Raw genomic sequence first — 25990 nt, 5'->3', positions numbered from 1 at the left:
AATGTTAATTCTGCACAACAAGGGTCAGCTTCGGGATCCACATTGTTTACATTTTGTGTGTTATCTTGAAATTCCTCCACTGAGCCTGCGCCTGAGTGGCATGAGGGAAAATAAACTTAAATTGATAGTCACAAGAAGAGGGTGAGGCAGGAAATGGATTTGTTTGTTTTTTTTAGCTCCTCCTTTTGGACTATGGTAATGGTTTTGACAGGAATTCCTCCTCAGTGTCCTCTTCCCTCACTGAGGTTATCGTGGTGATTTACAGCCGGATGTAAACATATTGCACTTTGGTCAATCGTCCATCTCTGTCTTCACACGCTGTTTTATGCTGATCAAACTTCATCCGCAGCTTTAATTACATTTTTTTGTGCCTGTTTTAAACTTTAGTGAGCGTGGTTTCGCTGTGTTTTGTGGAGTTTCGCTGTTTTGTACCGAAGGGGGCGTTTCTCCGGGCACGTGCGTCCGGAGAGCGGCGCTCGTCGTGTGACGTCACCCCCTCTTATCTCCCGCCTCGCGCGGACTTTCCCCCCGGTCGCCCCGGACTCCTCCGGACTCCTCCACCTCCTCCACCGCAGCAGCAGCAGCAGCAGCAGCAGCGACATGTTCCCCGCCGCGGCCCCCGGGACCCCCTCCGCGCCCCCGCCGGACCCTGCGCCCGCCGCCCGGGAGCAGATCCGCCCGGTGGACCGGAGAGCGGCCGCGCGACAGGTGGAGGCGGGTCCGGTCCAGGTGGAGGTAGGGTTAAAAAAGAAAAAAAAAAGGAAGGCGCTGCGTGTCTTCTGCTCATTGCGCAAATAACGGATCGGTTATTTGCGCGCTGCGCGTTTCGCCGATACAAGCGGGCCTGCGGCTGTGCGGCATGTCGGTGTTTCACCTGGAGTTAATATTATCTGTGGCTCAATCCAGGCTCTGATCAATGATCCATTATTAGCGCCGCCCAATCGGTCGATCCTTCAATTATTTCGTGATTGGCCCATTTGTGCAACCAAAAGACCAAAAGGGCTGAGAAAAAAGAATCATTGCAGTAATTAGTGTTATCTTCAAAAGTAATGGAGCAGATTGCATGGTTTAATTTCTATTCAACTGTTACACACTGCTTGAAATATTTTCAGAATTATACTTCACTACAGTAATGTGATTACATATAATTTCACTGAGGTTTTCTTTTTTTTTTTTTCAAATTATTTGCCTGAATTTGGATTTCAGTGCTTTTGTCACAGATTATTCTGCTTAATTGCTTTTTTTTTTTTAATGATTACAGTAAACGTCTCATGACTGCAGTTCAGGTATGAACGTTTCAGGGCTGTTTTATTTTACTGGCACTCCAGTACTAATTATAAATAACCTGAATACTCCGAGTAACTGGACAGAAAAAGGACAATTATGTCAAAACAGGGTAAGATGGCTGAAATTGTCCAGAAACCCCTAAATGGTTCAACATGCTATTAAAATGGTTAAAAATGTGAATAAGGTGTCCTCTCTTCCTTCTGGAGGTCACTGTGAAGTTTGTCTTTTCTTTTTCAAACTGATACTGTGTGCTGACCTCTGCTCCAGGTCGTCCTTGAGTTCCGTGCTCCTGCGTTCAGTCCCTGACGGCACGCGGCCGTGCGCGGGAAATCCAGACTTCTTCTCGTTGACTTTTCGCCTCAGTGCCCCCGAAAACCGAATTTAAGCCGAGTCATGCCGGGAAGCTTATGGAGGTCATGAGGTTTTTTTTTTTACACGACGGTGCGAGTGTATCCTGATCCTCCTGTCAGAGCTCTGGCCCGGTCGGCTCAGTGAGCGGCCAACATGTCTGATTCCCAGGCGATGAAAACCCAGACCTGAGCCTCAGCTGGATTCCCTGAGAAGTTAAAATCTTCAAGCTCAGACGGAATAACTCGCTTTTTAAAGCCGAGATTTCAGTGTTTCGAGTGTGAATGCCACTTTTTGAATCCCGTTTGTGAAGCTGAGACGCCTCCTGTTCTCAGGAAAGCGTCGTGCGCGCCGGGAGGTTCGGCTTCGACAACCCGGCCTACGAGTTCGGCAGCCAGAGCGAGCTCCGCCCCCCGCCTCACGCCTTTCGGCCCGTCGCGGTCACTGAGCAGCCGGTCCAGGACCCGGGCTTCGCCTCGCCGGACGGCCGGGCGGAGACGGGCGGAGCGGAGGCGCCCGGCCGCACCGTGACGGTGTGGATCGGCGGGATGACCTGCGGCTCGTGCGTCCGCTCCATCGAGGGGAGGATCTCGGAGCTGGAGGGGGTCCGCTCCATCCGGGTGTCTCTGCAGGAGGAGAAGGGGACCGTCACCTTCGACCCCGGGCTGACCGGCCCGGAGCTGCTGAGGGCCGCCATCGAGGACATGGGCTTCGACGCGTCGCTCCACGGTGAGGGCCGCTGGTTCGAGTGCATGCCTCTCCCCGTTTCCATGGAAACCAGTGAAGTGCCCCCTCCAGAGCCACTCAGAGGGGCTCCAGACGGGGTCCAGGTCCTCCGTGACACAAACAGCCTGCAGAGACGCGTTCAGAGGCTCCACTGAACCTCAGGTTCTCTCTGATCCTGGATCAGACTGAACCAGTTCATCCTGCTGCTCTCTCCTCTGCCAGAGTCCGCCAGGAGAGAGGACGGCCCCCGGCCGGTGACCTCTGACCCCTCTCAGCCTGCGGACTCGGCGTCGCCGGCCTCCTCCCCTCAAGCCAAAGTGCAGAAGTGCTTCATCCGGGTCACCGGGATGACCTGCGCCTCCTGCGTGTCCAACATCGAGAGGCACCTGCTGCGACACCAGGGTGCGTTTGACGCGTGCGCGGGCGCGTCCGGTGGTCTGGGCGGAGAGTGACGGCGTGGCGCTGGCTTGCAGGGGTGGTGTCGGTGCTGGTGTCGCTGATGGCGGGGAAGGCGGAGGTGAAGTACGAGCCGGGCGCGCTGCAGCCGGCGGCGGTGGCGCAGCTCATCGCAGACCTGGGCTTCGGCGCGTCGCTGATGGAGGACGGTGCTCAGACCCAGGGCCGGGTGGAGGTGACGGTGAGTGCGCGCCCGCCGCTCCGCCCACTCCCGCTCGCCGCCCGGCAGCAACCGGCTGACTCTGCCGCTCCGCAGGTGTCTGGCATGACCGGCGCCTCCTGCGTGCACGCCGTCCAGTCGCGGCTCGCCGCCACCGCCGGCGTCCTCGCCGCCTCCGTCTCCCTGGCGACCGGCAAAGCCCAGGTGCACTTTGACCCCGAGGTGCTGGGGGTCCGCGACGTCGTCCGGATCGTCCAGGTACAGGCCGCTCTGTCTTCTAGCCTCCTCCTCACTGCCTTCGCTCGGCTGACGGGGCGTCCCGCCGCTGCGTCCCGCCCCAGGGCCTCGGGTTCGATGCCAGCGTGGAGAGGACGGGCTGCAGGAGCAACCTGGACCACACGGACGAGATCCGACAGCAAGTATCCGGTCCAGGCGCGTCGGGCGGGCTCAGGTTGGTGGACGTTGAGGCGGACCGAGCTCTTTGTGCCGCAGGTGGAAGAACTCCTTCCTGCTCAGCCTGGTCTTCGGCCTGCCCGTCATGGCGCTGATGATCTACATGATGGTGATGGACGCCCGGCACCAGCAGCACGGGGGCGCCATGTCCCAGGAGCACAACCTGCTGCCGGGGCTCTCGCCGCTCAACCTGGCCTTCTTCCTGCTCTGCACGCCGGTGCAGGTGAGCCCAGTGTGTGTGTGTGTGTGTGTGTGTGGTTAATGTTCTCCCTCGGAGTGAACGACCTCCGGTTCTCGGCGTTTTCCCCGCTCAGATCTTCGGAGGTCGATATTTCTACATCCAGGCGTTCCGCTCCCTCCGACACCGGCGGGCCAACATGGACGTGCTCATCGTGTTGGCCACCTCCATCGCCTACGCCTACTCCTGCGTGGTGCTGCTGGTGGCCATGGCGGAGCGGGCGCCGCAGAGCCCCGTCACCTTCTTCGACACGCCGCCCATGCTCTTCGTCTTCATCGCTCTGGGCCGCTGGCTGGAGCACGTGGCCAAGGTGGGAGAATAAAAACACAGAGAGCTGCAGTGTTCTGTTAAACAAGCTACTCATCAACGGAGAAGCGATAAGATTTATATTGTTATAGAAAAAGAAAAATGTTGAAATGAAATCAAAATTTAAACACGTCATTTTCAAACTTTCATAAATGCTGAGTTCTAAATTCACAATCAAGTGAAAATGTAGAATAAGTAGCAAAAAGAGAAATCTAAATCAAGTACTAAAATACCCAAACAAATAAAGGATTTCAAAATGATTTCTTATGAAAATGTACTTCAACGTATTCATCTAAAACAGAGCTGTCAAATGATTCAATTTTTTAAAATGATGTTTTGCATTTGAAGGCAGTTTTCGGTGAATAGTGTAAAGCATTCATCAGTCCCAACAATCTGTTATAAAGTTGAATTTCCTTTTTTGACCTGGTTGGATTTTCTTTCAAAGTAAAGTATCATTTAGAACAAATTAATACAAAATGTGTCACGATTAAAAAAACAAATATTTAGCCATCCCTACATTAATTAATGCGATTAACTCTGGCAGCTTTCATTTAAAACCAAAATCACAAAATTAGACTGAATTAACAGTTTATTAGAACAACACTGCCCCCAAGTGGCAGAGACGAGCCACAACATAAATCACAGCAAAAGTTATTTTATTTCTTTTTAATAGTTCCTCAAAAATTGAGATGCATTCATGAATTCTGTGGAGACAAAAAAGGAAAACGGCGTTTGAGCTTCTCCCGGTCCTTTCTTGTCTTTGGTTTTTCAGAGTAAAACCTCGCAGGCTCTCGCCAAGCTGATGTCGCTGCAGGCGACTGAAGCCACCGTGGTCACGCTGGGGGAGGATCACTGCATCGTCAGGTGTGTGTGTGTGTGTGTGTTACAGTGTGTGTGTGTGGGCGGGGTTGTTGAGGCAGGAGTGTGTGTTGCAGGGAGGAGCAGGTGGCGGTGGAGCTGGTGCAGAGGGGGGACGTGGTGAAGGTGGTCCCCGGGGGGAAGTTCCCGGTGGACGGGAAGGTGATCGAAGGCAGCTCCATGGCGGACGAGTCTCTGATCACAGGTAGAGCCGAGCCGGGCGGCGCCGGCGGCGGAGTCCCCGCGCCCCGCCGGGACTCAGCCGCCGGCGCCGTGCGTGCCTTGCCTTGCCGCAGGGGAGCCCATGCCGGTCAGCAAGAAGGCGGGCAGCCTGGTGATCGCCGGCTCCATCAACGCCCACGGCGCCCTGCTGGTGGAGGCGTCCCACGTGGGGGCGGACACCACCCTGTCGCAGATCGTCCGGCTGGTGGAGGAGGCGCAGACCTCCAAGGTAAGGTTCGCCGCTGCGCTGCGGTGACCAGAACCCGACCCCTGGCTCAGTGGACCCCCCCTCTTCCCCTCCCCTCCCCCGCAGGCCCCCATCCAGCAGCTGGCGGACAGACTGAGCGGATACTTCGTGCCGTTCATCGTGCTCGTCTCGCTGCTCACGCTGCTCGCCTGGCTCGCCGTCGGCTTCGTCAACTTCGACATCGTGAAGGAGAACTTCCCGGTGCGTCTCCGGCCTACGCCCCCCCTTGGTTTGTATCACGCCAGCAGGAGAGGCTAACGCGCTGACCGCTCCCCGCAGGGCTACAACCAGAACATCTCCCAGGCGGAGGTGGTGGTCCGCTTCGCCTTCCAGGCCGCCATCACCGTGCTCTCCATCGCCTGCCCCTGCTCGCTGGGCCTGGCCACGCCCACCGCCGTCATGGTGGGCACCGGGGTGGGGGCGCAGAACGGGATCCTCATCAAGGGAGGGGAGCCGCTGGAGATGGCCCACAAGGCACTGCTGCACACACATACACACACACAAAGGGTAACAGTACGTGTTTCACTGTGAGTGACCGCGTGTGTGTGTGTGTGTGTGTGTGCGCTCCCAGATCGGCGTGGTGGTCTTCGATAAGACGGGGACCATCACCCACGGCGTGCCGCGGGTCACGCGGGTGCTGGTGCTGTGGGAGGTGGCCCGGATGCCCCTGAGGAAGATCCTGGCGGTGGTGGGCACGGCGGAGGCCAGCAGCGAGCATCCGCTGGGCACGGCGGTGGTGCGGCACTGCCGACAGGTGAGGGGCCGCCGCCGCCACCACCGCTGCCGCCGCCCCCTGAACCCTGAACCCTGAGCCCTGAACCCGCCCCCCCTGCAGGAGCTGGGCACCGACACCCTGGGCTACTGCTCACACTTCCAGGCGGTGCCCGGCTGCGGCATCAGCTGCACCGTGTCCGGACTGGAGCACCTGCTCCACGGCCCCCAGGACCGCGCCTTCCCGTTGCCCGGGGCCACCACGGACCACAGCAGCCTGCTGTCCAACCCGGAGGAGCCCGGGGCGGCCCTGGCCGACACCGACGCGGCAAGCTACGCTGTCCTGATCGGGAACAGGGAGTGGATGAGGAGGAACGGGCACCACATCGGCGCCGACGTGGACGCCGCCATGACCAGCCACGAAACCAAGGGCCAGACGGCCATACTGGTGGCCATCGACGGTCAGCGTCTCACCGGGAGTGTCTGTTGCCGTGTGTGTGTGTTGTGCTGAGCGTGTGTGTGTGTGTGCGCGCAGGCGTGCTGTGTGCCATGCTGGCCGTGGCGGACACGGTGAAGGCGGAGTCTGCGCTGGCCGTCCACACGCTGCAGAGCCTCAACATCGAGGTGGTGATGATCACCGGGGACAACCGGCGCACGGCCAAGGCCATCGCCGCTCAGGTAACCGCCCGCGCACTCTCGTTCACACACGTCGCGCCGCGCCCGGCCGCTGACCTGCGGGTGCTGCAGGTGGGGATCAGGAAGGTGTTCGCTGAGGTGCTTCCGTCCCACAAAGTGGCCAAGGTGCAGGAGCTGCAGGAGCGCGGTCTGCGCGTCGCCATGGTGGGGGACGGCATCAACGACTCGCCCGCCCTGGCCCGCGCCGACGTCGGCATCGCCATCGGGACGGGCACGGACGTGGCCATCGAGGCGGCCGACATCGTGCTGATCCGGGTGAGTCTCCGCCCGCGGCACCCGGCCGGCGCGGCGCGTCCCCTCCCCTCGGCGCCTCCGTCACCGGTCCCTCCGCCCGCAGAACGACCTGCTGGACGTGGTGGCGAGCATCGAGCTGTCCAAGAAGACGGTGCGCCGCATCCGCATCAACTTCCTGCTGGCCCTCGTCTACAACATGCTGGGGGTCCCGGTGGCCGCCGGCGTGCTGATGCCCGCCGGCCTGGTGCTGCAGCCGTGGATGGGCTCGGCCGCCATGGCGGCCTCGTCCGTGTCGGTGGTGCTGTCGTCGTTGCTGCTGAAGCTGTGAGTCCGCGATGCCGTCAGGGCTCAGAGGTCGCTGTCTGAGGTCATTCTGAGGTCAACCGCTGTGCTGCAGGTATAAGAAGACGTCGGCGGAGCTCCACCAGGTGCGGGCTCGGGGCCACATGAGGAGCCTCCGCTCCTCCCAGATCAGCACGCACCCCGGCGTGGACGCCCGCCACAGTGGCCCCGCCTCCGGCGGCGACGTGGCGCTGAGGCCTCTGGGCCAGCTCGCCGCTGCCTCGGCGCCCAGCTAGGAGCGTCCGGCAGAGAGAGGAGTAAAGGGAAGCAGCGGCGTGGAGGAGACCCCGACACGCCGCGCCGTCTTCATAAATACATGAACAACGTCACTGAACTGTAACAAAGGATTGAACACAAACACTCATCAAGGCCGCGTGAAGGAGAAATGCTCCATCCGCTGTTCTTCTGGAGGCGGTATGTCCACGTGTGGCCACCAGGGGGAGCTGCTGCAGCACAATGAGTGTGACTGCTGCTGGACCTGAACGTTTGCAGATTAGTGTGTCAGTCTGTTTTAAAAGTACGCAACAAGGCCGATTTCTTTGTTTTTTGTTGTTTCAGAAAGGCGTCTGGGTTTAAGATCAGGAACAGGCCTGCTTCTAGAGCGGGCTCATATTTATTGATGATGGATCAATTCTCAAGTCTGCAGAAATGTTTTGGTTTGTCCCATTTATGGGAAAATGCATCCAAACTGATCAGGAAGGGGTTTATCGTGCAGCAGGACAATGACCCGAAAAGCAAAGGGGGGCGGCGGAAAGTGGAAAGTTCAGCCTGACCTAAATCCGAAAGAACCTGAATTTCACCATGACCAGAGGAGACTGAAGGGAAAATCCCCCAAAAACGAACCAGAGCTGTCAGGAGCTGCGCTGAGCGGCCTGGAGCGGCGTCGCAAATGAAGAACGCAGCAGTTCGGTGTGTCGACGGGTCTCCGGCTTCAGGCCGTTGCTGCAAACAAGAGTTATAACACCAAATATGAATGTTATTTACTTTAGGATTAAATGGTTGAATAGTTTTTGCTCAGTGGTCAGACACAAGCAGCGATGAGTCTGAAGTCGAGTCACACATCGAGATGTAAATACCAGGAAATGAAATGTCTGGAAACTGGTCTTTTTGTTGAAGTTGTTGTGGAGGGGACTCCAGGGACTGTCAGAAGAGTTTTAGTTTACGGTTAACTCATTTTAACTAGTTTTAGGCTGTTTCTTAAGCGAAGAAGAACAATTTGTGGGCATTTTTCCTTCCTGTCGGATTAATTAAGGCAGCTCAATATAACAAGATCGTTTTTCTACACTCTGAAACAAATCTTCGTTTAGTCTTAAAGTGGATTTTAACTGCAATATAGACTTTCCAGCGAACAGGAGGCAGAAAGTTAGACAGATCACACTGTGGTCTTCACAGATGCTCGTCTCCTCACACACCTCGGTTTTGGCTCGTGGCTGATTGAGTTTCTGTCATCTCCACCCAGTCTGTCCATTCACCTTTGACCTCTGGAGTCAACAAAGTCCCAAAGAACTGCTGCTCACTGGATACTTTCATGCTGTGAAAAGGTTCAGAGTCACTTAAACCCTCTGTCTTCATCTTTCTCGTGCTCATTCTGAACCTTAGCAGCTCTTTTTTGCTGTGTTTTTGTTGTTGAAATATTTGTCCTGATGGGAGGTTGGAACAGGTGTACCGAATAAAGCGGCCTGTGAATCTCGCCTTTCAGCCTCAGCCGTTTGTACTTTTGCTTTGCACCAATTCTGACGTGTCTTTAGGTAGTTTCGGCCTTTAAATCAACTCTGAATCGACCGTTCGCTTGTTTTAAGTCTTTTAGCCTCTATTGGTCAGCTTTTAGTTCAGCTTTATACTCGTTTAACTTCCTTTGGACGGGCTCACTGAGCCCACTGTTTTTATTCTGTGTGTGTGTGTGTGTGTGTGTGTTGTCAGGAGATGCCGTCATGTGATGAGCTGATGTGTGTATGATTTGGTGGGTGGGAGTGTGTGTGCAGTCGGTTTCAACCGCTTGTCGACTCAACTGTAAGTTTCCTCTAACCTCTTTTTTCTTTTAAAAATCTAATTACATATAATTTAATTGTACTCTTTTCTTGAAAGTTATGTGATTAGTTGGAGCGTGTGTGTGTGTGCGTGTGTGCGTGTGTCTGTGTCTGTTGCGTCAGTCACTGTTTTTGTCAAATTGTAAATTCTTCAGTTCTTAATTACATTTCCTCGACCGCAAAAACGTCAGTTTTGATAGTTCGCAGTAAGTTTGTGTGTTTGTTGGGCAGTGTGGGTTCGATTCCCGGCCGCTCTGGTGTTTTCAGGGTGTGGTGACCATTTATTTGTGTAACTGAAAATCTCGTCAGTACTCGGTATTCTCAAACGATCATTGTTTTGGATTTGTTTTTCCCTCCAAATTTTATTTTGTTTTAAGAGAGAAAAACACTTTTTTCTTTTTTTTTTAATACAACCCAAATTTTAGTCCTGTGACCTTTTTTTTTTTTTTTTTTTTTTTTTAGGATTTAGGTCTTGCAGCTTTCACAAAGCTTTTTTTCTTAAATATTTCAGAACCTTTTCTCAAAGGAAGCCCAAAAACTTAACAAATCGGAAAATTTGACGAAAATGATGTTTTATGATAATGACGTTTCAATGCAGTTTGTCCAGTTCATACTTTCTGGTTAAATACATTAAGGTACTTTAATTTGAAAACAAAATGGAGAAGAAAATCATTAAAAACTTTGTCACAATTCTCAAATTTTCACCAGCCACTTGGCTGGTGGGTTGATTGGTTAATCAGCTGAACAACTGGTGGGTTAGGTGGTTGATGAGTTGAATGACTGGCTGATTAGTGAACGGAGTGCTTGGTTGGTGAATTGGTTTATGCATTGCATGGTTGGTGAAGCGATTTGTTGATTGATTGAATGGTTGGTTGGTGAGCTGGTTAAGTTGAACGTGTGTCTGGTTAATAAGTTAAATGATGGGTTGGTGGTTGAATTGGCTCGTTGGTTGGTTGATGAGTCGACTGATTCGTCGATTGATTTGCTAATTCGACCGGTTGATCAGCGAACCACCCGATTCCGGCACCATGGAGCGGAAGCTGGACCTTTCCCGTCTGACGGACGAAGAGGCCAAGCACGTGTGGGAAGTGATTCAGCGAGATTTCAACCTCCGGAAGAAGGAAGAGGAGCGACTCGGGTTTGTACACTCCTCCGTCCATTCCTGCCTCTCGTTCTTCCTTTCATCACTTCACTGCAGTTTTACAGATTTCCCAAACTCTCTCTCATTCTCTGTCAGACTGAAGCTCGCAGTCAAAGTCTGACTGTACATGTCGCAGTGTATAAACTGTGCTGTTGTCATGGCGACGCGGAGTGTTTTAATGGACTGGTTCATGTGACGTCCACCGGATTTCTGTATGAAAGACACCGTTGTTTCAGTCGATCACACCACCATCACACGGAGTCACACCACAAAGATGCTCTGTGTTTCCATGAGATCACTCCAACTCCCATCAGCCCCAGGGGCAGCCATGACTATACCAGGAAGGAGGGTGGAGGAGGAAGAACGTGATGTCCCTCGGCTGACTCGGTGTCTCCTGCTCTTCCATCTGTCCTGCAGGGATCTGAAGACCAAGATCGAGAAGGAGGACAACAAGCGGGAGCTGCTGGGCGCTCGGGACCAAGTGGCCGACTCGCTCTGCATCCGCTGCCTGCAGCCCTTCAAGTTCCTGGTCAACAGCAAGCGGCAATGTCTGGACTGCCGCATGTACACCTGCAAGTCCTGCAGCCGCTACAACAAGAAGGAGCACGGCTGGGTGTGCGACAATTGCCGCATGACCAGGTGAGGCCACCACAGGTGGAGCAGGAGACGGCGCCACAGGTGGAACAGGTGACGGAGTTCTTCCTTTTTTTTAATTTATGTCTTCTCAGGGTGCTGAAGATTGGGACCGTCGGTTGGTACCATGACAACGTGAGGAACCGCTTCAAGCGCTTTGGCAGCGCAAAGGTGATGAGGTCTCTGTACAAGCGTCTGAATGGAGAAGGTGAGTCCTGGAAAAAAACACACACACACACAACCAGAAACAACACGTTGATCATGCCGCGCTGTTGCTCACGTGGTGTTTGTGTTTGTGTTTGAGGCGGTCGTGATGACGACACCCAGAGTATGCCGGACGTCCGGGGCTGTAAGTCATGAACACTTTTAATTAAACAACCTGCACCACTGAGTTTCAGAGTCATTCTCAGAAATTTGCTGATGAATGAACCATCTTTGATTGACAGACATGTACAACGGTATGGAGGACGACCCCGGCGAGGTCGAGGCTCAGCGCTACAAAGTGGTAAAAAAAAAGATGCATGCCCACCGACCAAATGTATCCCGCATGTTCGGAGACCAAATGAAACCATGAACTCAGGTTTTGCTTCTCAGATGAGAAAGAACAAACGTCTCCTGTCGGTTCATCCCATGGATTTCGACCCGGAGGAATACTTCCCTCATTCGCGCCGTCAGTCCGTGCAGGTAGATGTGCACACGCCGGATTCATTCAAAATGAATGAATTCTTTTAATCCTCAGAGCTGAGGACATGAAGACACAGCTCTCATCCGCGATGTGCTCAATGACGGTTGGCTATATTTTCAGCAGCAGATGCAGGAGGAGCGTTTCTACAGGAACGAGATGGACTACGACTATTACGGCCATCGCGCCAACCGCAGGAAGAGTCTGGACAAATACGCCATGAGGCCCGGTCAGTGCACACACACAGATGGCCAGAAAAGTTGGACCATGGTGTACAATGTAGGGAGAAATGATGGAAAACCTTCTAAACGAAGTGCTGCTCGACCCTCAAGCGACAGATACGATGCTCTCTTTGTGTTGCCAGACGAGCTGGTGGACCCTCGGATGGTGCGCGCTCGCTCGCTGTCTAAGATCAGTTCCTCCATGGCCCGGCAGCAGTACGTGGACACGTCCGACGAAGAGGACTATCAGAGGTTTCCTCCGTCGTACCAACAGCCGCCGCACCGCCGTCGCAACAGCAGGGCGTCGTCACAGGAGAACCTGGGGCAGGCCCCGCCCGTAAGGACGTTCGGCCAGTTGGTTTTGAGGAGTTTTTGTTGCTCGGGGAGGGGGCCAGCCGGTGACCGTCCTCTGCTGGTTGTCTGTGCAGATGAACGACCTGAACAAACGGATGTCGGCCATCGAGAGTCTCCTGAACCGCCTGGAGGAGAAGATGGCGCCTGCTGACGAGGTCAGAGCCCCGCCCTGGTGTGTAGAGAGTTTCCGGTGGTGAGTGTGACACGCCGGTGTCTCTGCAGGCGGCGCCCTCTCACGGCGAGGAGGAGAAACTGCGGAGGAAGCTGAGCGAGCTGGCGGGGAACCTCAGCGAGAAGTCGTCGGACGACGAAGGCGGAAAGAAGCCGCTGTACACGGGAAAGCGTGCGGCCAGGCTCGGCGGCGGCTCGGCGCTCGCCGCGGGCCTGAAGGACAAAGTCTTGAGCTCGTCCAGCGACGAGGCGCCCACCGAGGCCCAGAAGGTGAGGGAGCGAAGAGAGAAACAGTGGTGCTCCACCATCTTCCCATCCTGCAGCACAAGGCTTCGAAATAGAGTCTTTCCATCTTCTTTCTATTCGATGAGGACTGAGAGCGTCCGCACGCTGCCTTGCACTAACACGCTAACACCTGCCAGCAGCTGCCTGTCTGGATCAGCCGTTCAACGTAAAGACAACCTCCCATCCTCAAAAAACAAAACATGGCCAATCCTTTGACTCAGAAAAGCGACAGAACAACACGCCAGACATTCAGTCTTCTGGTTCTCACGACAGTATGACCCCCATAAATGGACTACACTTGTGTAACGCTTGTTCTACTGCTTGCAGAGCTCAAAGCGCTGAAAATTAGACAAGTTAACAAGTAAATCCGGCTGCAATGAGCTACAGGGAAAGAGTGCTGCTGCTAAGCTAACTCATGTTTCTTATTAGCAAACGACTCCTGCTGTGGAACTGACCGATCTTTCTTCATTGCAAGAGATTCTAACTGCTTACTGACCCGCTTCTAGATGGAGTCCAGGCGGGAAAGTACCTCGTCTCCTGAGTAAAAGAGTCAATGGCCTCAATCTGGAAGAGTCAGCATGATAAGCAAACTGCTTATCGTGCCTGTGCATGCCTGCCCTCGGTACTAAAAGAGTCCAGGTGCTAACCTCTGTCGTGAACAAATCCAGATACTAAGCAGACTGATTTACCTCTGTACTGGAAAAAGAGTCCAGGTTCCAAACCCACTTGCCTGCTTCTGGAGTGACAGGATCCGGGTGTGAAACCAGCTGATTGGCTGTTGTACTGAGAGTCCAGGTGCTCGACTAACTGACTTACCTCTGTGCTTCAAGAGTCAAGGTGTGACTGTGACTGACCCACGTCTGTTCTAAAAGTCCAGGTTCTCGACTAACTGATCTACTTCTGTGCTAAAGACGCCCGGGTGCTAAGCTAACATCTTTGACGCGGTGTCCTGGGCTGATCTGCTGGCGCGACTCTGGCCTGGTAGCTGCTGCAGGGATGTTTTCCAGCTGCTAACATCTGTCCTCTGCGTGGCTTTCAGAGATCGAGCGCCGCCGCCCTCTGTGACCTCACCACTGAGGTGCTGAGAACCATTAACGCCACAGAGAGCGCGATGGTCGAGTACGGCCTCTCTGAGCCGGCTGACCGCTCCCACTTAGCGGGCGCAGACGTAAAGCAGGCTGATGACGCTTTCAGGGAACTAGAGGAAAATGTAAGCCTCCAGCATGAACTGCACGCTCCGCCTCCCCCCTGCCCTCCCCCAGAGCATGTTCGATTCCCCTGACTGAAGTTAGACTGTGATTGGCAGCAGTTACAGGATGTTGACAGGATGTTTCTGCTCTGATCTGGATCACTTTGACAGGACGAGGAACAAAAACGTCCCAAGACTCTCGGCTCTGATCTAACTTCAGCGTCATCTCCAGCTAGTCCATAACCTGTCTTTAACTAGCCTTTAACTCCTGTACAACCGATCCAATCCAACCAATCAGAGTCACTGACTAGTCTTTACCCCCTCCCTCCAATATGTGATGCAGTTCCATGCAGGAGGAACCATATCCTCAAAGAACGAAGGCCGAGCAGCCAATCACAGAGCAGCAAACCTGTGTGTGTGTCTCTATGTGTGTGTGTGTGTGTGTGTGTGTGTTTCCTGTGCAGGTGTATGTGGCGGCCGGTCAGTCCTTCGACCTGGAGACGAAGCTGCGGCGCCTGGAGCAGAGCGCCAAGAACCGCTTTGGAGGAACCACCGACTCGGAGCTGTCGGAGCTGGAGGACGTGGTGGCGCTGACCGCCGCCCGCGTGCAGAGCGCCGAGAGCGAGGTGGGCGGGGCCACGCCGCCTGTCTCCATCTGAGGCAGCTTCGTAAAGACGTGCCTGTTGGCATTTTGCATGTGTTTGTGTTGATGCTTTGTGTGTGTGTGTGCACGTGTGTTTTTGCAGGTTTCAGACATTGAGACTAAACTAGCTGCTCTGAACGCCTCAGGATCAAAGAAGAAGGTCAGTCCGTTTGTTTTTCGCCAACTTTCCGAAATTTTTTATCATATAGTGAAGTAGATAATGGTAAAAAGTGCAAATTATGATACAAGCATGAAATTCTGCCTGATTGTTCGTCAGGTATTATTAATCAGATCTGCCCGTTTGGCATTTAAAAATCCAAGATGGCGGCCATTTTTCAACATGGCCACAATGTATCAATGTCAATTTGTCAAAAATAAAACATGATAGAACAATTATTAATAGTTTAATAATGATTTTTGTGATGATAGGGATGTAATATGACCTATCTAATGGAAAAAAAACAACTTTTCTTCAAATTTCTCGTTTTCAAAAATGTCTAAACATTATAGTACAAGACTACAATCACTGACAAAAAGAGCCATTTAATATAGTATTAGAAATCAAACTCTATATGCAAAAGTCACAATATTATAGCTACAATGAAGACAAAGTATAATGAAACGTACCAGATAATTATCAACATGAATGGAAACCGATAATTGTCAACCAGACGAGTCTCAATTGGAGGGAGACTAAGTCAATAAGAATGATCGTGAATTAATTATCATGCAGCAATCTACAATATTAATTCTCAAGCACTTCAAACATTACAACACTGGTCTCAAAATGGACGTTACCACTGTATGGAAAAAGATAACAATTGCAAACTGATAAATGTGCAGAAATTCAGTCATTACTGAGACAATGACATTCTCTCTGAAGGCTGCCAGTCTTGGTGGAACGATGTTGTTTGACATTTGTTTGGAGACAAAGACGTCCAGTCTGGCTTCATCCACGCCAGTCGCTGCATTTGATTGAGCACAACAAATCCCTCCAGCTGCTGGAGGTCAAGATCATTTACTGACGTTGGCTGCTGACTTCAATTTGAGAATTTTTCAGAAATTTCACCATGGGTATCCCAAATCTGTCAGGCTGTCTTCTTCCTTTTTCCTCACGAGGCAGATACAATGTCACTCCCAGTGAATGCATGGAAAAATGGTATTCCACTGGCTTTCTGAGGGCCTATAGCTAAAACTAGCTCATGCACTGGAATCCATTGGCTCCTGGTCCATGCTAAATTTGATGCTTGCATAAAAATTTGCACGATTTCTCACAAATGTTGCTGTTATCTGCTCTTCTAATAGTTTGAATCGACCAGCTGAGGTTGAGCTTTCTTGGCGCTATGACATGCATTAAAATCTGCCATCTGTTCTCAACTTTCAGATTTCTGGTTCTCATCAAAGGAAGAAATCCACACAAGATTTCCCGAGTAAGAAAACACGTGACGATGTTGCACGCTAACAAATGAAAATGAGTCCTTACATCGTCTTTCTGTTTGTTTATTTGTCTTTGTTAATATTTGGTTTCGCCGTTTTTTTGGTTTGTGTTTTTTCTGTGTTGTTCTGACTGTATTATCTGTCCATCTTTGTTTGTGTGAACAGAATCTAATGGATCTCAGTGGAAATCCAACATGCTCTGAAATGATAGCAACAGCTGCTAAAGATTTATCAGCTTCTGTCTGCAAGTTTTATTCCCCCTACACACACACACACACACACAAATAACTGAAGAGTTGAAAGTGAATTCATTGAAATATAAATGGGAGTAAGAATCTCACAAATGTAAACAAACATATATAAATGATTAAAAAAGTGAAACATTTAAAATCCTGAAAAAATTACTTTAGAAATAGAAATATATCACTGTTTAAAGCAAAAAGCTAAGACACCCATATTCAGTGTTGATTATATTAAATCAAAATGTGTGATCGTTAAACTGTCAGATGATGTTAAAAGAGACATTTGTTAGAATAAATAAAATTTCAGTCTCTGGAGTTTTGTCCTCATCCAGCTTCAGTGTTTGAACGTTCTGCACAGCCTGATGAACTACTTGTTTCCTGTGTTTTATCATTCACTGATTCCTGCACTGTTTTTGACTTTGTCACCCATTAAATCCAGTTTCTTCAGTTGTTTCTTTGCTTTCTTCACATGTGGACACACTGAAATACAGCTTCCTGTTCGCTCACCATCTCATTTTTCATCCACAAACTCAGTCCATCCTCTTCATACAGAACTATTTTTAGCATTGTTTTATGTGTAGCCTATAAACTGTGGTAACATTAGATAAAGTATAAATATTTCTTCAATATCAGTCACTAATTATATTACGGAAAAATACATATCTGAAATTCTCTATTATACTCGTTTATAGAAATTTTATTTTTTGGCAAAAAATCGATTTTTTTATTTATTTTTTAAACCTATTTGACGTTCGTGACGCGATTGACGTCATCACGCCTCCACAATAAAAGCCTCCGACACACTGCGGTGCGACGTCGCGGTGCGTTCACGGTCCGGCTGCGCGTCATTGACAGTTCGTGTTTACTTCACGGTCCGGTTCTTCACGGGAGGCGGATTACGAGGCGGGTGGGGAGTCCTGGCGCAGCCGGCGAACACTGCGGCCGTGTTTCCGACGGCTAACTGCAGCTAGACGGAGGCCGGACCTCCTCTGACCGCCGAGCGGCAGCCGGAGCCCCGCGGTGAACCGGACACCGGTTCTGGGCCGGCGGTGAGTCTGTGAGCGGCAGGACCGCAGTGAACCGTAGTCGATCGGAAAAACTCTGATTTTTAAACCGACAGCCATTGTATGTATATTATTACACCGTAATAACATGTAAATCGAGCGGTATCGGTTGAAGGAGACGGTGGAGTAAAATTCGGCTCCGGTTAAATAAACACCGATCGATGGAGACATGAACACCGGCCCCGGAGGATCTCCACACCCGAGACGAGCTGTCCCAGAGCCCCAGAGAGAAATACCCCGCATTCTAGAGACCACTGCGGCCCCCTCAGGGTTCCTCTGAGCCCGGTACCGGACCTCCTGAACCATGGGGACCCAGGGACCGGGCAGGAAGAGGATCCCGAACCGGGAGAAGCTGACGGCCGAGGACGATGCCCTCAACCAGATCGCACGAGAGGTAAGGACACTCGCGATTGTCTTCTGACGTGATGATCGATTTTCTGTCTCATGACCGTGGATGGACCGCCAGGGCCGCACCCGGCAGCTCGGGGGCCACACATGAGCAGGGGGGCCTGAACTTTTAAAGTAGTTCATCTGAACAAAAGTGTGTTTGTGTGTGGTGGCCGTTTGTCCCACTTTCTGACACCCCCCCCCCCCCCCCCCCCCCCCCCCCCCCATATCCTATCCCTGAGGTAGGTGTGTGTGTGTGTGTGTGTGTGTGTGTGTGTGTGTGTGTGTGTGTCACTGTCCATTCAACTGCACAGCGAAGAAATTGGCACGTCAGCACAGTTTGTGTGATCATCTGGACCTTGTTCTTCACAATCAATGAAGATTTGTCACGCTCACACCCTGAGTCTCTGTCAAGCTGCAGTTGTGCCGGTTGCCATAGCGACCAAGGGCGTGTGCACAGGTATGAAGTTGGGTGACATTCCAGCAGGGACGCGTACGACCGGCAGGACACCAACCAGAGACTGGATCAGAGAGCTGATCCAGACGTTCATTCATTAATCATGTTATCAATCGCACCTGTCCTAAACCTCGACCAATCAGTGTGGTTCAATATGCATGATTGATGACTGAAGATCTTGCTGTGCATATCTGTGATGAATAATTTCCGTGTCTGCAGGCGGAGGCACGGCTGGCGGTGAAGCGAGCGGCGCGAGCCGAAGCTCGGGATATTCGGATGAAGGAGCTGGAGAGGCAGCAGAAAGAGGTCAGACATTTTCTGAGAGCCAGGAGGTTTGAACGACGAGGCTCCGCCTACTCACGCTCACCTGTGCGAGGGATGTCAGGCGGGTGCGACCTGGATCTGACCCCCGATCAGTGAATGTAGCTAACGTGTTGAACAGCTCCTTCTGCTGCTCCCTCTTCAATTCTCTGTCCTCCTCTGTTCTTTCTCCACCTCCTCCCGCCTCCTGGTTTTGCTCCTCCTGCAGATGTTTCACAGCCACAAGGTAACCCCCTTGTTTTCATCCACCTGCGTTCGCCACCCGGGTGGAGTTTTGCTGTCGAGACACAACTAGTTAGAAGCTTAACTCAGCTTCAACTGTACATGGTCCATAACTAGTCTGAGCTTTTGTCCTCTTCATCCTTCTTTATACGCCGCCATCCTCCTCCTGACCTCTTCCTCCTGTTCCAGAGGTATTATGGTCTGGAGTTCGGTCACATTGAGCAGTGGATGGTAGGAACCTTCAGCTGAAATCAAGAAGCCGGTTAATCCCTCCAGCACACACACACCCCTTGTCTTTTCTGTTATTTCTTTGTAATTTTATTATTTTTAATCCCTGCTCAGTGTCTCACAGGCATGCTGCACTATTAAACCCTGCACTGAGTCTGACAGGCATGCGTCAAACCCTGCTCTGTGTCAACCTGCAGTTTTTAAACCCTATTGTGTGTCTGACAGGCATACATTCAAGGCAAAATAAGTAAGAAAGCTACTGTGAAAATAGTCAGGTGTTCCCAATTGTCGCCTGGTATGGAAGGAGTCATTTCAAGGAGACAATCATATGCGAGTTGCCAAACAAGAAGCGCCGCATTTGGTGTTTCATTTTGGCAAACGAGCATCGGCCTGCATGTACGAAAGCCGGGAAAAGAAGCGGCTCAGAAATGGTTTCATCAAAACCCAAGAAGCCTCATCATGCACGTCTTACGGCGCGTTATTTTCCATGACCGTAGAGCTCCACGGGGTGGATTTCTGTGCTCCGTTCTTTCTGTGATTGCATTTGAAGCGTGGCGGGGTCGACGCTGCTCGGCGAGCCGCTCTCTTGACTCATCGAGTGACTTGGTGGCCGACCGTCTGCCGACGCCACATTTTTGGCTTTGCAAGTCCAGTCGAATTGGTTCTGTAGTCGAAAACCGTCTTTATTGCGTGTGAATCGTCTTTTCTTGTCGTCATGAGTTTAGCTTTCGCTACGCTGTCCGTCCTCTCCTAAACTCACTCTCTGAAGGGGAGGAGGGGGATGAACCCTCTCTGTAGTTTTTCATTTGGACTGCAGTTCCGATTTGAAACAGTAGGTGTTAATGTTGCTTATTTCGCCTTTAAACCATTTTCAGTGCTCAGCGATAGGTGATTCACCCTGCTCTATGTCTGCCAGGCATGAATTGAACCCTGCTCTATGGCTGCCAGGCATGACTTGAACCCTGCTCAGTGGCTGCCAAGCATGAATTGTACCCTGCTCTATTTCTGCCAGGCATGAATTAAACCCTGCTGTATGGCTGCTAGGCATGTATTAAACCCTGCTCTTTGTTTTACAGGCATGCATAACCCTAATCTTTGTCTAAGGAAACTTTTAAACCCTTCTCTACGTCTTCCAGGCATGACTAAACCCTGCTTTATGTCTTATAGGCATGCATAACCCTAATCTTTGTCTGAGGCCATTTTAAACCCTGTTCAGTGTCTGACAGGCGTGCTCTCTTCCTACTCCTCTTGGAGTTTCTGCTCTGTAACTCCGCCTCTTTTCTCCGTGGCCTTTCAGGAGGACAGCGAGCGTTACTGCCGCTTCTCCCGGAGGCACGCCTCGGTCTGTACCTCTCTTCTTCCGTCCTCCTGTAGCGTGTAGCTGTGTGCTGCAGTTCACCCGTCACCCCTGGGGGGTGCTCACGTGTCGTCTGCACGCCGTGACATCCCGGCCGTCTGTGTTGTGTGTTCGCAGGTGTCGGACGATGAGGAGCGGATGTCCGTGGGGAGTCGCGGCAGCCTCAGGGTAAGTCCCAAAAAAAAAAAAAACTAGGAAATAATTAGCTAAAAGTGGATATGCTTGATTAAAATGCCACCCTGCTCTGACCTCCTTCATGTCCTGTTTATCTGTTGGATCACATCCTTTCTTCTTGTTATCTTTTAAACAACCTGTCATGCACTCATGCAAACATGTCTGTCTTCTTCTTCTTCTCTGGTCTGAGTTCTTCTTCAATATCGCTGATTTCTGTCCTGATAACTGTCTGTCCTCCTGCTCGTCCTGTTCCACCTGTTCCTCCTGCTCCTCCTCCGGCGCCCCCTGCTGGTTCCTCCCCAGCCTTCAGATTATGGGGTTTTCTTGGGCTCCAGCTCTCGGGCGTCCTCCAGGGGGAGTTCAGCTCGGGCGAGCCCAGTGGTGAGCTCTGCTTCTGGGTGTGTGTGTGTGTGTGTGTGTGTGTGTGTGTGTGTGTGTCAGTGCTCCTCTCCGGGCTGAGCTCCATCGCCCCCTGCTGTGTGTGGGTGCGTGTGTGCGTCTCCATGGAAACAGCATCACTGACGTGGTTTTTGTGTTCAGGTGGAGGAGCGGACTGACAGGGATTTCCTGGAAAAAGTCAGTGAGGTTTCATAGATTTTTTTTTTTGTTTGTTTGTTTACTTGTTTGTCCTCCATGCGATGAGGTTTTCCTCACTGTGTCACTTCCTGTGGGCGTGTCAGGGCTCCCGGACGGCGTCCACGCTGTCGGCCGCCACGCTCGCCTCTCTGGGCGGAGCTTCGTCTCGCAGAGGGAGCTGTGACACGTCGTTCTCCGTGGAAACCGAGGCGTCGATCCGAGAGATCAAGGTACGTGGAAACGTTGACTGTCGGATACGATCCGATGTGCGTACGAAGGTTTTAACGGTGAAACGTTCGCAGGACTCGCTGGCGGACGCGGAGGAGAAATATCGCAAGGCGATGGTTTCCAACGCCCAGCTGCACAACGACAAGTGCACTCTGATGTACCAGGTGGAGGCGCTGAAGGAGGAGCTGGGCGACATGGAGGAGGCGCTGTGGGAGGCCAGGAGGCGAGGGGACGACACCAACAAGGTCGCTCGATCAATAAACGCCACCGCAGTTCGCTGATTCACCGTTCGCTGTTGTTTCTGCTCAGCTGTTGATGCTGTTGGTACAAACGACTTGCTGCTGTCGACAGGAGCTGGAGCGGGAGCGTCAGGCCCACAGCGTGCTGCAGTTTCACTTCAAAGAGATCAAAGAATCCCTGACTCAGACGGAGGAGCTGCTCACGGTCAGACACCGCTACATGTTCTACCTTAGCTTTAGTACACCACGATCCGTCCCTCGCTCCATCCGTCCAATTCGCTCCGGCTTTACGACTCCCTTCACTCTGCTTTAAACTCACTCCTACTAATTTCCACTGTCTGCTGGTCTTTCCTGGTCTTGATTGGGTTTCTGCCGCCCCCTGGTGGGCAGGAGGTGTCAGAGCTGCGGTTGAGGAGCAACACGTACCGTCAGGATGTCTCCGACCTGCAGGAGGAGCTGAAGTGGAAGGAGAAGAAGATCGCGGTACGACTCTGGCCGCTTCAGTGTCGAGAGGCAGAGCTGGTGCTGGCAGGACGGGACGGGAATGTTTGAAAACTAAATCTGGTTCCTCGTTTGGATTTCACAGCGACGCCGCCGTCAAACGTTTTAAATAAAGCTCAGCTCTGCCTCGAACTGACTGACCAACAAATCAGCAAACCTCAGTCTGCAGCTTCCTGTTGGTTCCTGCTTTAACATTTCCATTTCTTCTTTCACTAACTCCTCACCTCCTCTTCCTCTTCCTCCTCCTCCTCCTCCTCGCCTCCTCCTCCCGCCTCAGGCGTTGGAGCGTCAGAGAGAAATGTCGGAATTAGTTGTGCTGGATCGAGACCGTCTGAGGGAGAAAGTGATGCGTCAGTCAGATTTACTGAAGGTACAGCTGAAGGTCACTACCTCTGACCTTTGACCCCGAAACCAGCATGTTCTTTGATCGAAGAGAGGTTATGATTTTTTTTTTTTTTAACTGGTAACTTTTAGCTGCTTTTTTAACTCTTTCAGTAATCAGTAAACCGTCACTAAATCTGAAACATGTAAACAACTCGGTGAACATCTGAATCGGTTCGTACCCGGATGCACTGTGAAAAAAACTTTTCTTGTTTATTCTCGACAGAAGCACGGAGTGGTCGTCTCTCCGGACGTCACCACAAATGGGGAGACGGATGACCACGAGGTCGGCTCCGAACTGGCTGAGGAGTCCTCCCCTGGAGCCAGAGAGAGCATGCTGGGTAATGTGAAGGACTTACTTTCCTCGTAAACGCTTAACAGTGTCTTCATTTGTGTTGACTTTTGGTTTGTGTGTCGCAGAGCTGCGTGTGAAGAAGCTCCTCGAGGAGCGCCACAGTTTACAGGATCAGGTGAGTTTTGACCCCGCCTGCGGTTCGTCCCCGCGTCGTTGCCGCGGCCTGAACGTGTGTGCACATGCTAACAGGTGAGACTGCTGAGGACTCAGCTGGAGGAGCGTCCAGCGGAGGTGACCGACGGCATGGAGGATCCCGAGGGCGCCGCCCAGGAGAACGGGATGGACGTCCAGCTGCTGGAGCTGCAGAGTCAGTACTGTGTGTGTGTGTGTGTGTGTGTGTGTGTGTGTGTGTGTGTGTGTGTGTGCGTGTGTGTGCGTGCGTGCTTCATGTTGGATTTTGTTTTTTTCTGTTCAGGAGACGCTAATCGGCAGATCAGCGAGCTGAAATTCAAACTAGTAAAGTCTGAACAGGAAGTCGCTGCGCTGGAACAGAACGTACGTATAAGTAGGAGATCATCGGCGTACAGTGAGAGTTTCTGTTCACACCTTATAGGAACAGAAACAGGGACGGGCTCGGTTTGTCTTCTCTTAGCTAGCGGGGAAGCAACAGTGCTCGGATGTGTTTTGATAGTCTGGCTCCGTCTTCACACTATAGAAACCAGACTCAGCAGCTGATTGGCTGCCCTCCGGTTGTTGTTGTTTGGGTGGATGAGTCTGATTTGCTCAGAGGTTGACGACGGGCTCCTCCTCAGGTGATTCGCCTGGACGGTCAGGTGACCCGGTACAAGACGGCGTCCGAGAACGCCGAGAAGATCGAGGACGAGCTGAAGGTTGAGAAGAGGAAACTGCAACGAGAGGTCAGAGCAACCAAACCCCCCAAACGTTTCCTACAAGCTACATATAATTAATTTGACTTGGTTTTGTGGATTTGTGTTGTGCAGCTGCGCGCTGCTCTGGATCGGGTGGATGAGCTGGAGGTGACCAACGGCCACCTGTCCAAACGCCTGGAGAAGATGAAGGCCAACAGGACCGCCCTGCTCGCCCAGCAGTGACCCGCAGAGCGTCACCGGCCCCGGTGGGTGGAGTCGTCTTCAGCCGCCAAGCTCAAAGTTCAAGTTGTTCTTCATCCGGTCCCAGAGGTGGTTATCTCCACTCAGAAACACACCATCAAAGCAGACAGGTCCTAAATAAAGTTTGGCTGATTTTTTTTCAGTTATTGTAGAGCATGAGGGAAAAAAAGCCTCAATATTAACTGAAGAAATGTGTTTTTGGACGTGAAGATGAGAATCACTTCCTGTACAGTAAACCCGCCCACCCAGCTGCTGGGAAACATAAAACAAACGCTACATCTGCCTCATCAGCGTCCATCTCTGTAAAGTCTGCCACTACCTCCTCTACAACACTGGGGGGCGCTGCTCCTCCATGAAGTACTGCAGAGACCAGATCACACTGGATTGTACCTGATCGGACTGGATCACATTTTATTTATATTTCTATCTTTCTGTTGTTCTTGGTGGTTTTCATCTTTTTGTTTCTTTGTTCTAAAATCTTTGTACGAACTTTTTCTCATTTTTACTTCTATTGTGTTTTGGGGGGGGGTGTTTTTTTTTTTTTTTTTGTGAAGCTGATGCACTTTTACGACAGAAAAACACATACTGATGTGTGGGACTAACCCCCGCCCACTCCGTGGTTACCTGTTCAGGTGAGGGGGAGTGGGCGTGGCCTCAGGGTGTGGGTGTATATATGAAGGCGCGGAGGAGAATCAGGAGCTTCAGATAATCGTCACATTCAGACTTTTTGCACTTTGGATGTAAAATCACCAGCTTTGTAAATGTAAAGAATCTTCATGTCTGTAAACATACAACAAATGAATGAATGAATGAATGAATGAAGCAACAACTCAGTAGAAAGAAGCAACAACTCAGTAGAAAGAGAAACATCCATCATGGGGAGCGCATGGACAGTGAAACATTTTGGATCGAAGTCTTCCTGTGTCACGTCTCGTATCGTGATGCTGTGCAGCTGTTGAATGTAGGTGCTGCGGTGCGGTGACCGATGGTACGATTTCCCCGCCAAGAGCGGCGCTTCACCGACGTGTGTCTGACGGTTGACATTAAATTGATATGAAACATATTTCATCCATGATATTCTTTTATTCTTTTTCCCTGTTTTCTTTGTGTATTTGCTGAAATAAAGTTTGGCTTTAATCTAAAGAGGGTAACTTATCACTCCTGATCACAACCTGATGTCTCAGATCTGATCCAGAAATCCAAATCCTGCATCTGCCAGCTTGACCCGATACAAAGATTCAAGAGTTTGTCACATACACAGTAAAAAACACACAGGCTTAATGCCATGCAGTGAAATGCTTTGATTGCAATGCTTCCCGGCAGCATAAAAGAGAAGTAACAATAACTTAAGATATATCAAAGGAAGAGCAAAAAGAAGAAAAAAATAGCGCAAGAAAATTTAAAAAAGTACAATCTGCATGCAATCCAAACAAAAAGGTTGTATGCAGTGGTATACAAAACAGTAAAATCTATACACAACACAATGCAAAAACGAAATAATAAAATGAAACTTTCAGGTTTAGCAGCATAATATATAATGTGTTATAAAGATTTAAGACTTGTTCAGGAGACGAATAGCTTGTGGAAAGAAACTGTTTGCGAATCGGGTGGTTCGAGATCTCATACTCCTGAAGCGCCTTCCTGAGGGAAGGAGCTCAAAAAGTGAGTGCATGTGGGTGTGTATTGTCCTTTATGATGTTGTGGGCCCTCCTGATGACCCTCCCATTGTAAATGTCCTGCAGGGACGGGAAGATCACTCCAGGGATTTGCTGTGCGCTTTTTATCACACGCTGGAGTGACTTCCTGTCCTGCAGGGTACAATTTCCGTACCAAACAGTGATGGCACTGGTGAGCACACTCTCAACTGCTCCTCTATAGAAGTTGCTGAGGATCTTAGGAGACATTCCACATTTCCTCAGCCTCCTAAGGAAGTACAGTCGCTTGTGAGCCCGTTTAGTTATTTGTGTTATGTTGTGTGTGCAGGTCAAGTCATTACTGATGTAAGCCCCCAAGAATTTAAATGTATCCACCCTCTCCACCTCAGCCTCCCCGATGGTAACGGGAGAGTGCTGGACCCTCCTCCGCCTCGGATCAATAATCATCTCCCTGGTTTTGTTTATG

General features: G+C 51.4%; 3 protein-coding genes across 5 annotated transcripts; all 3 read left to right on the top strand.

Annotated features, from left to right (window-relative positions):
- The first annotated feature begins 600 nt into the window (after positions 1 to 600).
- On the top strand, positions 601 to 8916 carry LOC115383886 (copper-transporting ATPase 2-like). Its single transcript, XM_030086093.1, has 18 exons — positions 601 to 735; positions 1971 to 2364; positions 2584 to 2763; positions 2835 to 2998; positions 3074 to 3396; positions 3470 to 3653; positions 3745 to 3978; positions 4747 to 4838; positions 4910 to 5037; positions 5129 to 5283; positions 5368 to 5502; positions 5581 to 5775; positions 5873 to 6055; positions 6137 to 6473; positions 6548 to 6690; positions 6760 to 6963; positions 7046 to 7266; positions 7340 to 8916. The coding sequence occupies exons 1-18, from the start codon at positions 601 to 603 to the stop codon at positions 7518 to 7520; spliced, it is 3588 nt and encodes a 1195-aa protein (XP_029941953.1). The 3' UTR covers positions 7521 to 8916.
- Positions 8917 to 10339: 1423 nt separating this feature from the next.
- Positions 10340 to 16390, top strand: LOC115384084 (melanophilin-like). Its single transcript, XM_030086381.1, has 14 exons — positions 10340 to 10449; positions 10870 to 11091; positions 11181 to 11293; positions 11390 to 11434; positions 11532 to 11590; positions 11680 to 11769; positions 11894 to 11996; positions 12132 to 12325; positions 12417 to 12497; positions 12565 to 12783; positions 14452 to 14613; positions 14734 to 14790; positions 16015 to 16060; positions 16233 to 16390. Exons 1-14 carry the CDS (start codon positions 10340 to 10342, stop codon positions 16268 to 16270), a joined length of 1539 nt encoding a protein of 512 aa, XP_029942241.1. The 3' UTR covers positions 16271 to 16390.
- A 711-nt stretch (positions 16391 to 17101) lies between these two features.
- LOC115384104 (leucine-rich repeat flightless-interacting protein 2-like) lies at positions 17102 to 24932 on the top strand. Of its 3 annotated transcripts, XM_030086421.1 has the most exons (16): positions 17103 to 17767; positions 18437 to 18523; positions 18747 to 18764; positions 18950 to 18991; positions 20286 to 20330; positions 20463 to 20513; positions 21060 to 21095; positions 21200 to 21325; positions 21398 to 21568; positions 21675 to 21767; positions 22671 to 22785; positions 22865 to 22914; positions 22989 to 23106; positions 23215 to 23294; positions 23552 to 23656; positions 23741 to 24932. In XM_030086421.1, exons 1-16 carry the CDS (start codon positions 17678 to 17680, stop codon positions 23849 to 23851), a joined length of 1338 nt encoding a protein of 445 aa, XP_029942281.1. In that variant the 5' UTR covers positions 17103 to 17677; the 3' UTR covers positions 23852 to 24932. The 3 variants fall into 3 exon arrangements, with proteins under 3 accessions (XP_029942282.1, XP_029942281.1, XP_029942283.1); XM_030086423.1 differs by lacking the exons at positions 18747 to 18764; positions 18950 to 18991; positions 20286 to 20330 and having other exon boundaries at positions 17104 to 17767; XM_030086422.1 differs by lacking the exons at positions 18747 to 18764; positions 18950 to 18991; positions 20286 to 20330 and having other exon boundaries at positions 17102 to 17767; positions 21200 to 21568.
- Positions 24933 to 25990: the final 1058 nt, after the last annotated feature.

The sequence above is a fragment of the Salarias fasciatus genome (assembly GCF_902148845.1).
Source record: "Salarias fasciatus chromosome 23 unlocalized genomic scaffold, fSalaFa1.1 super_scaffold_20, whole genome shotgun sequence".
In the NCBI taxonomy this organism is placed as follows: Eukaryota; Metazoa; Chordata; class Actinopteri; order Blenniiformes; family Blenniidae; genus Salarias; species Salarias fasciatus.
This window is presented reverse-complemented; position numbering and strand designations above follow the sequence as displayed.

Coding starts and splice junctions, on each gene's coding strand:
- LOC115383886 (XM_030086093.1), top strand. CDS start 601: ATGTTCCCCGCCGCGGCCCCCGGGACCCCCTCCGCGCCCCCGCCGGAC. Junction 3,979..4,746: donor GGCTGGAGCACGTGGCCAAG/GTGGGAGAATAA, acceptor TTGGTTTTTCAG/AGTAAAACCTCGCAGGCTCT. Junction 6,691..6,759: donor CCAAGGCCATCGCCGCTCAG/GTAACCGCCCGC, acceptor CGGGTGCTGCAG/GTGGGGATCAGGAAGGTGTT.
- LOC115384104 (XM_030086421.1), top strand. CDS start 17,678: ATGGGGACCCAGGGACCGGGCAGGAAGAGGATCCCGAACCGGGAGAAG. Junction 18,992..20,285: donor GTCACATTGAGCAGTGGATG/GTAGGAACCTTC, acceptor GTGGCCTTTCAG/GAGGACAGCGAGCGTTACTG. Junction 23,295..23,551: donor TCGCTGCGCTGGAACAGAAC/GTACGTATAAGT, acceptor GCTCCTCCTCAG/GTGATTCGCCTGGACGGTCA.
- LOC115384084 (XM_030086381.1), top strand. CDS start 10,340: ATGGAGCGGAAGCTGGACCTTTCCCGTCTGACGGACGAAGAGGCCAAG. Junction 11,092..11,180: donor GACAATTGCCGCATGACCAG/GTGAGGCCACCA, acceptor ATGTCTTCTCAG/GGTGCTGAAGATTGGGACCG. Junction 12,498..12,564: donor AGATGGCGCCTGCTGACGAG/GTCAGAGCCCCG, acceptor GTGTCTCTGCAG/GCGGCGCCCTCTCACGGCGA.